Below are 13,224 nucleotides of genomic sequence, written 5' to 3'. Positions count from 1 at the left end.
TACTCATGTTTTCTAGGAATTTACAGTAACAATTTGTGTTCTTCCAATAGGTATTAAAAGAAGTAACTGCTAATCATTTCTGTGCAAAGATGCTAGAAAATATGCCCCAAACTTTTTTGTCTTTTTCTTCAGATAGGATCTTCTGTTTCTAATGAGGAGAGTATCTTTAAAGTCAGGAATTTATAAAAAGAGGTTCTTGGATGGAAAAATCACAAAAGCTGTAATTCTAAATCCAAAGCTCAATTGGAACTTGGCAAATTCAACTTCATGTATAGAATAGAACTGTCCAAAGCTGAACAGAATGCCTTACCAGTAAGCTAGTTTCCCAGAACTGGAGAGGGATAAGCTCATATTTACACTAAATGATACTTAGGGTGGGATTGAGTGGGCTGGGCAGAGGTTGAAGTAGAGCTGTGAGCATTTTTAGAGGGGTGGGCCTGGGTGGCTCTTAATGTCTTTTTCAGTCCTAACCTTCTATGAGACACTAAAACATAAAGGACATTTTTATTGATGTATTTTGTGTTTATCTAATTCAGATGGGCTTCTCAAGTTAAAAACGTAACTTTTGCCGGAACCGGTTTGGCTCAGTGGATAGAGCGTCGGCCTGCGGACTGAAAGGTCCCAGGTTCGATTCCGGTGAAGGGCATGTACCTGGGTTGCGGGCACATCCCCAGTAGGAGATGTGCAGGAGGCAGCTGATTGATGTTTCTCTCTCATTGATGTTTCTAACTCTCTATCTCTCTCCCTTCCTCTCTGTAAAAAAATCAATAAAAAAATATATTAAAAAAAAACACGTAACTTTTAACTCATTTTTGAGTTTCAGAAATATTTAACTTCTATTTTGTACATAATCCCCACTTCAACAGTGTGAGGCTCTGAACCAGCTAACGAGGACATTTGCGATCTATTGACTACCCATATGTTTGTGAATTGATTGCGCCAAGACATCCTTAGTAGGGGTAATGCAGAATTTAATATCAGACTGTGCACAGGTGGTTTTAAAAGTGTTTCTTGAATTATTCACCTTTGTAACAATTGTTGGGAGAGATCAGAGGACATCACAAAGTTGTCACCAATTTTCTAAATCTCACAGACCTTTACACTCAAACTAAACCCACTCATCATTAGCAAGAATACAAGATATCACACTGGCAATTGTGACTGTAGTAGTTTGCATGGCAGATTTTGCTAAGATCAGGCCTGCCCATAGACCCATACAATAAAAGGTTAGATTCTTATTTTAAAATTTTAAGGAATTATTTTCATTTCCAGAAAGATTTTTTCTATTTGCCTCATTTTAAAAGGTTAGCGAGTCTCACTTTTTTCATTGTCATGAGTATCTCGTAAGACTCTATTAATAACAATAAAAAATTAAACTTCTCTAGATTATCTTGATATCTTTGTTCTCAGTACACCTAAGAGAATAATGTAATACGTTATTCGCATATGGTGATAAGTGAAAATGTAATGGAAGCTGAGAGAAGCACCTTAGTTGGTTATTTAGGACTCAGGATCTTATCTAGTCATTTCCAACTGTGATTCAACACTCTCCACTTAATTCCCTCCAGGAACTCTAAGATCATATTGTTTCCTAGTACTTAGAGTTCCTGTTGATGTATAGAGCTTCTTATGTAGGCCTCCAGCACTAGAAATGTGCTCCAAGCCCTTTCCCATTACATCATCACCCACTAATGTCATTACATCGGAGTGAAATCTGCTTTGAAGATTGGACTCTTGTTTTCCTTCCATTTCTTTCCTTTTATCATTTTCTTTAGAAGGAAAAAGAAAAAATCAGAGACCTCTAGAACATTTCAAACATTTGAATGAATCAAACGTCCTCACAGACTAAACCTAGATTTAGCAGCCTTCATTCCACTCTGCTGATGGAATGATCTGCCCAGCATGTATCCACATGGACCCTGGAAAGTAACATGTTTGGTGCTCTTCTTTCAGCCCTTCAGAATTAGTTCTTAGTGACTTATACACTGAGTGGCCAGATTATTATGACCACCCCATCAGTACAATTAAGTGAATTAGTTATACAAATAATAATAATAATAATTTTTAAAAAAACCTTGAGAGTATTTGTTTAGGAAGTTTTCAATATTCAGTATTTTTGGAAGCGTCAATGAAGCACTGATGGGGTGGTCATAATAATCTGGCCGGTCCTAATAATCTGGCCACTCAGTGTATAGTTCTCCATCAGCATCCTGTCACTGGCATTATTAAACCTTTTCAAATAATTTCCCAGAATAGAAATTCTTAGGACATCACTAAGTTTCTAGTTCTTTTTGTTTGATTAAACAGTTTTTTGCATTTGAGTATTTGCTGGGTAAGCATTTAAGACATCTGGAGTTTTTTACTTTCCCCCTGGAATCTTTTAAGGCATTACAATATTATCTACAGTTATAGCTGAAGTGGCTTCTTTTGAACCCATCAAAAAGCAGTTGACTGAATGTAGGTTCTGACCCTCTTCTTTCTATTCTAAATTTAATTCCCCATTGTTGCAAAGTTAAATGAGTCCAGCCTGCATGGCTCAGTGATTGAGCATTGACCTAGGAAACAGGAGGTCAAGGTTCGATTCCCGGTCAGGGCACATGCCCAGGTTGCGGGCACCATCCCCAATGCAGGGCATGCAGGAGACAGCCAATCGGTGATTCTCATCATTGATGTTTCTATCTCTCTTTTCCTCTCCCTTCCTCCCTGAAATCAATAAAAATATATTTAGAAAAAGAAAAGTTAAATGAAGTAGTGTAAACATCCACAAGGAAAGATATAAATAACGGGCAGAAAGTCTGACTTTATTATTATTTTTAATGTGTCTCATGTATGTATTTGTTTTTAGTTGTCAAAATGTCCACAGAAGGAGGATTTGGTGGTACCAGCAGCAGTGATGCCCAGCAAAATCTACAGTCCTTCTGGCCTCGTGTCATGGAAGAAATACGGAATTTAACAGTGGTAAGAAAGGAGAAACTTTTAAAGAGTCTAAAGAGTTATGAGATGAATAACCAAAACATAGACTAAAACGTGTAATCTCAAGCAAATTTAAAAGGCATAATTTATTCCTGATCTCTGTGTTCACATGTGGTTTTCCACAGAAAAGTCACTCTTTCTCTTCTGCAGTCTAAAGGTGATGGTTTTATCTAAACTGTCTTAGATATAAAAGAGAAGGAAGGAAAAATAAAATTATTACTGGGGTCTATTCATATTTTAAGGGGATAATCTCATGGTTAAGTTTATCAGGTTTTAGTCCTGGGGTCCACCTGGTATAAAACTAGTGCCCTTCTAGAGTGTGGTCAGAGTAGGCCAGTATAGCAAGTCTACTTTCCAGCTGAGCACAGAACCAGAAATCCAAAATCAGGCAGGTGGCCAGAGAAACTCTGGAGGTTCAAACTCAGCACTTAACTTTTCTGTATTTTTTGGGGGCTTTGATTTTTTTTTTTTTTAATTGTGGGGGAAAAAACCAGACAAAATTTACCATCTTAACCTTTTAAAAATGTACAGTTCAGTAGTGTTAAATACATATTTACATTGCTGTGGATCATCTCTCCAGGACTTTTTCATCTTGCAGAACTGAAAGTCTGTACCCATTAAACAACAACTACCCTTTCCTCCTCTCCCCAGCCCCTGGTAACCACCATTCTACTTTGTGTTTCTATGAATTTCACCAGTCTTAAATGCCTCATATACATGGGATCATACAATATTTGTCTTGTTGTGATTGGCTTATTTCAGTTAGCATAATGTTCTCATGATTCATCCATGTTCTAGCATGTAATTGGATTTCTTTCCTTCTTAAGTCTAAGTAATATTCCATATATGTGTGTATTCGCTACATTTTCTTTATCCATTTATCTGCCTTTCTCTATGGCACATGAACGTATCTGCTTCTCCGACTGCATCTCAGCCTGTGTAACGTTGTCAGATACTTTAGCATTTAGTCTGTGCCGGTCCAGAACTCACTAGCACTTATAACCAGACTTCCTCAGATATGTCAGAGCCTCTTAGGTTGACATCTCAACATGTCTAACAGACTTTTTAAATAGCCATATGTTCAGACTATCCAAACATAAATAAAACGTGTGAGAGTAATCACAAGCTGTCGGTGGTCTCTAAGACTGGGACAAAGATTATTCTAAAACAATGAATTGAAATTTGCTAGGTGATATATATTACATGATATATTAGAAATACTGGCCCCAGTCAATTTGGTCTGAGTTCTGCAAAAGCAATTTATCTTTCCTCTCAGGGTGGCCATCATGCTCTCTTTACTCCGTAATTGTGCGTAAATCCAGGTAGTGTTCAGCTGGAACTGAAGTTGGTCAAAAATCATACCTAAATGATTGCACACCAGAATGATTGTGTACAATACCATCTTTCTGCTCGACAGAGCTCTGGAAATAATAATTCACAGACTTTTTGGCATTGGATTTTATTCCTCTAGACCTCTTTGAAAGTGGACAAGAGAAAGCTAAGTTTGTCTTTTGGGGAGTAGATGGGGAGGCAACAACGCTGAATCTTGAAAAAGAAAATCTAATTCTCCCCTAACTTACTCCGTACGATTCAGCCTCCAATTAGCCGTAATGTAATGCTGAGGTCACTTTCTTTTATTTACCAGTTACATCTTTTCATTCTTCAGTGCCTCCAGATTAGACAGTGGTATTTTTAACATTATAGTCAAATCAGATAACCATTTAAAGAAAAACTTGGAGGTGTGAGGTTTATGGATTATTACAAAACAGGTCCTGTGTTGTTTGAGCCCTTCTTGTAGAGCAGTGTTTCTCAAACTTGATTGTCTAATGAACCACATGAGGATCTTGTTAAAATAGAGATTTTGATATAGTAGGTTTGGAGCAGAGCCGGAGATTCTGCATTTCTTCTGAGTTCCCAGGCGAAGCCATTGCTGACTTTGAGTAGTAAGACTTTAAAAGCAGCAGTGGCCGTTAACACTGACTGTGGATCCCCAGTCACCAGGGGCGTTTTCAAAAATCGTGATGCCAGAAATTCCAGATTCAGTTAGTCTGGGACAGAACCCGGGCATCTTGTTTTTCAAAAGCTCTCCAGGTGATTCTAACATGCAGCCAAGATTGAGAATCATTGCTTTTGAGAGGATTCAATCCTGTCTTGCTGGAGTATCTGGCTGGATAGGCCTGGAAAAGATTTCTCATCATTATTTGAAACTCTGGATTTTCTTTAGTGCAGCCTGAGACCCATTGGCTTTTCTTTGGCTCTGAACTCTCATTGAATGAATTCAGACTTCTTGAAACTCAGCAGTTTCAGATGGCAGTATTTTTAATGGAGTTCTTTTGTTGTGATCAAGAGCACAGAAATGTTCTGAGAGAGAATCTGCTTTTCCATTTGCTGATAACACTACCAAGAGTAGAGTCAGTCTGTCTCAGTTGTCTTTCACTTGGATCCGCATCAGGAGAAGTTAGCACATGAGTTGCATGGTTGCCAATGATGAGGGAACATTGAATTGAAAGCCAATTTAGTGGACATCAGTCTACTGATAATTAAGGGCTCCCCTCTCCCATAAGGTTATCGTAAACTCTTAGATGTGACTGGAAAGCTAGGATGAGATTATAGAAAACTGGGCTATTGTCAGTAATAATGAACCACATACACACATATATCTTTCTTTTTTCCAATTTTTTTTTTAATTGATTTCAGAGAAGAAGGGAGAGGGAGAGAGAGATAGAAACATCAATGATGAGAATCATTGATCAGCTGCTTCCTGCACGCCCCCCTACTGGGGATTAAGCCGGCAACCCCGGCATGTAACCTTGACTGGAATCGAACCCAAGACCCTTCAGTCCGAATGCGAAGCTCTATCCATTGAGCCAAACTGGCTGGGGCACATACACACATATATCTGAAGATCCACTTTTCACATATTGTCCCTTTAGAGCTCAAGGTTTGGGGATTATGAGAAAGTGTCTTGCAAAAGAAAAGGTTGGAGTGGGCTTAGAGCAGAGCTTTTTGTAAATTTCTGCCTCACTTTATACTTCTCCAAGGCGGGAATTATATAATCTCTTTATCTTTGACCCTTTCTTGTTGCTTTTGATTAAAGACCAGTCTTATAGAAATTCTGAAAGTGGTATTTTACTCTTTCAAGTTGGGGAAGAAGGTCTTTTTTATCAGTTTTGGGTTTTGATTAAGTAATCTTGTAACAAACTTGTGGAAATTATATTCACTAACCAAGTCAGATAAGAGTGCACTTGCAAGAGAGCTGAATCTTAGGGTCTTAATCTTGTGTTGTATATGTCATCCTCGGAGGCCTTTCAAAGGAATTATCATCCCCAGCATTGTCTTTGGGATTTCTGTTTAGCATCATCATATTTTGTGATCTGCCACACATGAAGGAAGACCAGTGATTGATTTATGTGGTAAATGTTTTGTTTTTTAAGTCCCTTTAGGGTCTGGCCTCAATCCAGCATTCTCTTTCGTGTTGCTCCCCTCTGTACTAAGGTCATATATCTAAAACTTGAATAGGCCCTGTTTTGTGTGTCTCTGTGCTTCTGTGCATGCTGCTCCCTCTGACTGAATATGAATTCTCTATTTTTCCAACAAGCAAATTTGTAGCATCCCTTATACACAATTCAGATGTCAGCCTCTCTGTGGAACATTTGCCAACTCCTCTTGCTCACTCCAACCCCCCATTGCCAGCTGGTATTTTCTTCTTTGTTTCTGTGGGATTTTATACCCCCATTCTAATATGATATATGGTGTTTTAATGTTTTTATGTGACCGTCTCTAACAATTAAACTATAAGCTGTTCAAAGGTAAGTATAGATTTGCATCTTTCACACAGTAGCACATATCATATTAGTTGAGTTACATGAATAAGTAAATGAAAGAGGAGAAAACAAATAAGAATAGAAAGAATGTGTCCTGCTCTCTCCTTTTGGTAAAAATTTAATAAACTGGAGTTCTAAACATCTGCCACTCCAGGGTTAGTTTTAGTAGAGGCTTCATGGAAAATATTGACACCTACTTTGGAAAATGAAATGATGAAAAATTGGTGTTGGAAGTTTGTAGAGGTGAGTGGTAGCCAGTAGCCAAGCAGCTTGTTGAGTTTGTGGGGAAATTAGATGTCTTGGTGTGCATTTTATCCTAATTGTTGTTCTTCCCTTCTGTAATTATAAAATGGGTTCTGGGAAGGCTGTTTATGTTTTTCACTAGTACCCCCTTCTTTAACATTTAGTTGAGGTTTGCTGTTGGTCTTGGAAAAGAAAGTTTACTTTTTTGTTGTTAATAATACCAAATCTCAAATAGTAGCTGCTCTTTCTATAATGTGATGATGCAAAGTCCCATGTGAACATATTGGATTTGGTGTGAGTCACATTTCAGAACACTTACAGAATCAATCATTTGACACCTAGTCTCAGAAGGGATTTTGCTGATTTTAGCTAATCTCTGCCTTTGCACCTTTTTCTTCATTGCAGCTCTGAAACCCAGAATTGATTTTTAATTCTAGAATTGCATTCATCATTGAGCATGCTTTGAAATACCAGTAGTATCAAAATAAAACAAAAAAGGGCTTAATCACAAATACTTGAGTAGTGCTGATCAAAAAGCTCTTTCCTAAATCCTATCCACAGTAAAGTTGATGTGGTTTTCCCCAGCCCAGTCTTGTTTTTTAAGAAAAAAAAGTGCCAGGGCTATTCCAAAGAGCCAGCTGATAAATTTACCCTCACCCCTCTTCCATAATCTTCTAACCCACCCCCCTCCCCCTAAGCTAATTTTGGAAACAAGCCCTTAGGGAGTTCCTCCCTAATTTTTGGTGTCAGGTTAGAGCGAAGGTCAGAAGAAGAGAACTGTGGGTCACTGTGGTCAGGTTATGCTGGCACTTGCAATCCCCAAGTAGAAGAAAAAACTGGCAACTTAGAGGAATGAATTTTTGCTCCTGAGGCAAAAATCACATTTGAATCCGGTAAAAGCCATCATAAGTTTATCCTGAAACCCTTTAATTGTTTAAAGCTCTACATGGGTTAAGAATTTTGCTAGGAGCTTGTATTTTCTTCATTTTATCTGTACCTTCTGTCCTGCCATATTTTCTAAAAGGAGGGACTAAGCCAATCAGTGTGCTTCCTGATGCCTGTTTTGCCCTACTGATTGTCCCCACCATTTATGCACCTTTTGTTACTCATTTCAGAAAGATTTCCGAGTACAGGAACTGCCATTGGCTCGTATTAAGAAGATTATGAAACTGGATGAAGATGTGAAGGTGAATTTACGTTCATTTTTATTTATATTGAAGCTAAAATGATGGGTGGGTTATTGCTCATTTCTCTAGAGCTCAAATTTAATTAAATAAAAATGAAAATATTGCCTGTTGCTTTTTTATTTAGTTTCTCGTAAAATTGTTAAGTGAGCTGAAATTGAACAATTTTAATTATTATATGATGCTTCTCTGAAAATTAGGGGTGTCCTGTTTTCTAGATGTTGAAAAGATACTGAGTGCTTTTTGAAACATCCAGTTCTTTTCAGCATGTAGTGTAAACATGTACCATCAAATCATCAGGACAGTGCCATCTTCTTAGCATCTTATTACAGTCTCTATTTGTTGATCTGAGCTCTAAAAAATGTTTGATAATGCTATTGTATCTATGAGTATTGCATCTGTGAATTGTTTTACACGAATAATACTTGTGAGAGGGTTTACTTGGAGGAGACCATTGCTGTATTCTTAGGAGTCTGCCACCCACTACAACTCTCTCAGAAAAAGAGCAGCTCCTTCCTTACCACTCAAAATGCATAGTCTCTTGTATTTGTATAGAAAGCTAACAGTTCACAGCAATTTTCCCTTCTGTTAGCTCAATTCCTCCTCATAGTAATCCTGTGAGATTTGGTAGGATAAGAATTAGTAGTTTAATTTTCTAGATACGGAGATAGACAAAACAAAGAAAAAAAAAAGAAATAAGAAAACTGACTTGCCTAGAGTAGGAGAACCAAGATCCCAATACTCATCTGCTTCCTTAACTCCATAGCTCGTCCAGTGCCTGTATCCTATACAGACCACCTCACCAAGGATCCAGAGTCTTGTTTGACCAAGAGCTTATATTACTTGAGTACTTACTGTGTTCCAGGCCCTGTCCTGGGTGCTTGTACATAAATCTTCTCATTTGATTCCCACAACAGTACTGAAAAGTTATCCTCTTTTTCAGTATGTGAAAAATAAAGCCCGAAAGGATGGGAAGCCTGAGATTTTGCCTAAATCCATTGGCTCTCAGACTCATTATTTCCCCACATTGTCTCTCCTTGGATTATATCACTTACTGACTTTATGGCCCTGGGCAAGTTACTTCACCTCTCTTAAACCTAGCTTCTCTACAAGGCTGTTATGAGAGTAAGAAAGTGCATGGTAGGTGCTAGATAAGTGTTCTTTTTTCTTCTTCTACCTGCTTTGTTCCTACTTGTGGTTTTATTTTATCTTGGGATCTCTTGAGACTACTACCTTCTCCTTTTCCAACACTTGCCCCATAGTCCAGTGGCAGGACATGAGATAAGGGGCAAATTAACTGGTTTGAATGACTGGTGATTGACAGATGTACATCTGTTACAGATGATCAGTGCAGAAGCCCCTGTGCTTTTTGCCAAGGCAGCCCAGATTTTTATCACAGAGTTGACTCTTCGAGCCTGGATCCACACAGAGGATAACAAGCGTCGGACTCTACAGGTAATATTGTAGGCCTACATTGGGAAAGCTGGGCAAGTAGCTAGCTGCCTGCTTCTCTTGCATGGCTTAGACCAGGGGTCCTCAAACTTTTTAAACAGGGGGCCAGTTCACTGTCCCTCAGACCATTGGAGGGCCGGACTATAGTTTAAAAAAAAACTATGAACAAATTCCTATGCACACTGCACATATCTTATTCTGAAGTAAAAAAACAAAATGGGAACAAATACAATATTTGTATTTGCATGTGACCCGCGGGCCTTAGTTTGAGGACCCCTGGCTTAGACCAAAGATTGTTTTTCCTTAGGCCTCTGACAAGCTGAGTGTAACTGGTATCTTCCTCTACTGTTGGGAGGCAGGCATACCTTATAGCCATGATAGTATTTCCCCACCAAGAATTTTTTTTTTTTTTATTTTATTTTTTTTTATTGCTTAAAGTATTACAAAGGGTATTACATATGTGTCCATTTTATCCCCCCGCCCTAGACAGTCCCCTAGCCTCCCCTATCCCCCAATGTCTTATGTCCACTGGTTATGCTTCTATGCATGCATACAAGTCCTTTAGTTGATCTCTTACCCCCCTACCTCCTGCCCCGCAACCCTCCCCGGCCTTCCTGCTGCAGTTTGACAATCTGTTTGAGGCAGCTCTGCCTCTGTATCTATTATTGTTCAAAAGTTTATAATGGTCTCTATTATCCATGAATGAGTGAGATCATGTGGTATTTTTCCTTCATTGACTGGCTTATTTCACTTAGCATAATGCTCTCCAGTTCTATCCATGACGTTGCAAATGGTAAGAGTTCCTTCCTTTTTAGAGCAGCATAGTATTCCATCGTGTAGATGTACCACAGTTTTCTAATCCATTCATCTACTGATGGGCACTTAGGCTGTTTCCAGATCTTAGCTATGGTGAATTGTGCTGCTATGAACATAGGCCCACCAAGAATTTTAATTTCCAGCTCTCTCATGGTTTTCACAACTCAGTGACTGAACTATTTACTTGGTGAGTCCTCACTATAAACAGAGGGAGGCTAAACTTATATTTATCTATTTCCAGATGTAAACAACTTCTGGTTAGAAGCCTTGAAAGGACAGTCCCAGGAAGAATCAGTTTTACTGACCTCGTTAGCCTCTTTTTCCTCATCTGCTTTCCTGAGAATCCTTTTCCTCTTCTTTTTTTGTTCTCTTTTTATTTTAATCCAGCAAACAAACATTCATATTGTATGAAGACCTCTTGGTCATTGGCTCTAGAGCAGCGGTTCTCAACCTGTGGGTCGAGACCCCTTTGGCGGTCGAACGACCCTTTCACAGGAGTCGCCTAAGACCATCCTGCATATCAGATATTTACATTACGATTCATAACAGTAGCAACATTACAGTTATGAAGTAGCAACGAAAATAATTTTATGGTTGGGTCACAACATGAGGAACTGTATTTAAAGGGCCAGAAGGTTGAGAACCACTGCTCTAGAGGCTCTCCCCTCAACCACCAGGGCCTAGCTGTTGGAAGAAACATTTCTCAGACATAGAGTAAGGATGTGACAGATATAAGAGAGTGACAGTATTTTAACAAAAAAGCCAAGAGTGTAAATTATGTCTTCTCCTTGTTTTCCTCTTACCTCAAAAGTTGAAAATGAATGTATGTATGTATGTATGTATGTATGTATGTATGCATTTATTTATTTATTTATTCTACAGGTATTTATTAATCACCCACAATGTGCCGAGCACTGTTCTAGGCTCTGGATACACAAAACAGATAACAATCCCCACCCCAGGGAAGTCTACATTCTAGTGCAGCTAGACATTGAGAACTTACTTTAGGACTGCCTTGAAGGAAGCCTGTAGATCTAAAGAGCCAATTGAAATTACCTTCAAGATCAGTTAAGAAAACCTAAGATAAAATTAAATGGGCAAAACATTTGAACAGGCCCTTCCAAAAAGAAGATTCCAAATGACTAGTAAACATGAAAAGGTGCATAACATCATTTGTCATCTGGGAAATACAAAGTAAAACCACAGTGAGATGCTAGTTTATATCCACTAAATGACTAAAATCAAGATAGGAATATATTAAAAAATTGATATATTCTTGAAATGAATTGCTGTTCAACAATAAAAGAAACAAACTTGATCCATACAGCAACATGGATGAATCACAAAAATATGTTAAGTAAAAGAATTACATAGCACATGGTGCCAGGTACTGTCCATAGTGATAGAAATAAGAGTTGTGGTTACCTCAGATTGGGGGGTTGTGGGGAGAGGGCATGGTAATTGACCGGAAAGTGATGGAAGGGAACTTTATATTCTTATCTAGATGATAGCTACCTGGGTGTATATATTTATAAAAATCCAGCTGTGTACTTAAGATTTCTGTATCTTACTGAATATGAATAATAATTCAGTAAAATATTAGCACTTAAAAAGACAAAATTACAATGTTAAAAAGACCGATTTAAGTATATCTATGTTTTCAAAATACTGTAGAACACATTAGTGTTTGTTTGAAGGTGATTATTATTTCTTTCTCTTTCACCCCTCCTCTCATTTCATGCTTAGATGAGCCGTTTAGATAGCTTTGAGTAGGTGACATCATCAAGAATGTGATACTATATCGTGCTAATCTTAAATGAGTCCTGGCAGCTTTAAAATGTGCCCTGCTTCGGTAGGATGGGTTTATTATCAAGCTGATGGTTGGCAAGAATGGAGGACTGAAGTTTTGCATTTCAGTGGCTTTGGGCCATCACAGAGACAAGGGAAGGAAAAAACAGAAAATTTCCATCCCCTCCTATTTTGTCTGATGAGTCACCTTTTCTTAAGATGTGCTATGTAGAGGTTGCTAAGGATTTTGGTTAGAAGGTTGACTTCTCCTTCACCCCAACATTTTATTATGAAAAAATTCACACATAAGCAAAGTTTATAGTGAACACCTGTATGTATACTCACCACCTGGATCCTGCCATTAAAAGTTTACTTATTTTATCCCCATATCTATCCTTCTATCCATCAAATCATCGTCTATTTTTAAATGAATTTCAAAGTTTACTTTTCCCTTAATACATGTATATCATTGTTCTCTCTTCTCCCGTTTTTTTTTCTTTAAAATTGTCTTACACTGTTAGTATGTTGATTTTTAGTAAAAAAATAAAAATCCTTTAATTTTATTATTTAAAGAAAGAAGTGTTACTCTTAGAAAGAACCCCTTCAGAGCAGGCTTTGGTTTCAGAATCATTAGTCAACCGACTCCTGTGTCCTCAGCCCACCTGAAACTCTGTTCTAGTAATTTCAGACTTCCAGTATTTATATCACATTAAACAAGATTTAATCCATGGATTTAATTAACATTGCGATTTTGAATTCCAAAATAAAAATTTTGGAAACTAAGATACAGATCAGTAATTAGAAAGTTATTGGATTAGAATTTCAGCCAGGAAATTCAAAATAGATTTTAACTGCTTCTGAACTAAGAGGCAAAATACTATTTAGAATCTTAAAAAGGTTATAAAATTGAATGATTGCCTAACCTTGCTAACCACCTAATGACC

The 13,224-nt window shown here is 37.9% G+C and overlaps 1 protein-coding gene across 12 annotated transcripts in view; it reads left to right on the top strand.

The window, feature by feature from the left end:
- Positions 1-13,224, top strand: part of NFYC (nuclear transcription factor Y subunit gamma) — a 66,662-nt gene that overhangs the window by 36,799 nt on the left and 16,639 nt on the right. For 10 of the 12 annotated variants that reach the window (XM_036348917.1, XM_036348918.1, XM_036348916.1 and 7 more), the window contains 3 exons: positions 2,846-2,958; positions 8,156-8,227; positions 9,566-9,679. In XM_036348917.1, the coding sequence (XP_036204810.1) occupies positions 2,854-2,958; positions 8,156-8,227; positions 9,566-9,679 (291 nt within the window). In that variant the 5' untranslated portion in view covers positions 2,846-2,853. Of the gene's footprint in view, positions 1-2,845; positions 2,959-8,155; positions 8,228-9,565; positions 9,680-13,224 lie in introns of those variants that run through there. The other 2 variants (XM_036348914.1, XM_036348924.1) reach the window with 1 other exon arrangement.

This window comes from Myotis myotis, unplaced genomic scaffold (genome assembly GCF_014108235.1).
Source record: "Myotis myotis isolate mMyoMyo1 unplaced genomic scaffold, mMyoMyo1.p scaffold_m19_p_2, whole genome shotgun sequence".
Taxonomy (NCBI): Eukaryota; Metazoa; Chordata; class Mammalia; order Chiroptera; family Vespertilionidae; genus Myotis; species Myotis myotis.
This window is presented reverse-complemented; position numbering and strand designations above follow the sequence as displayed.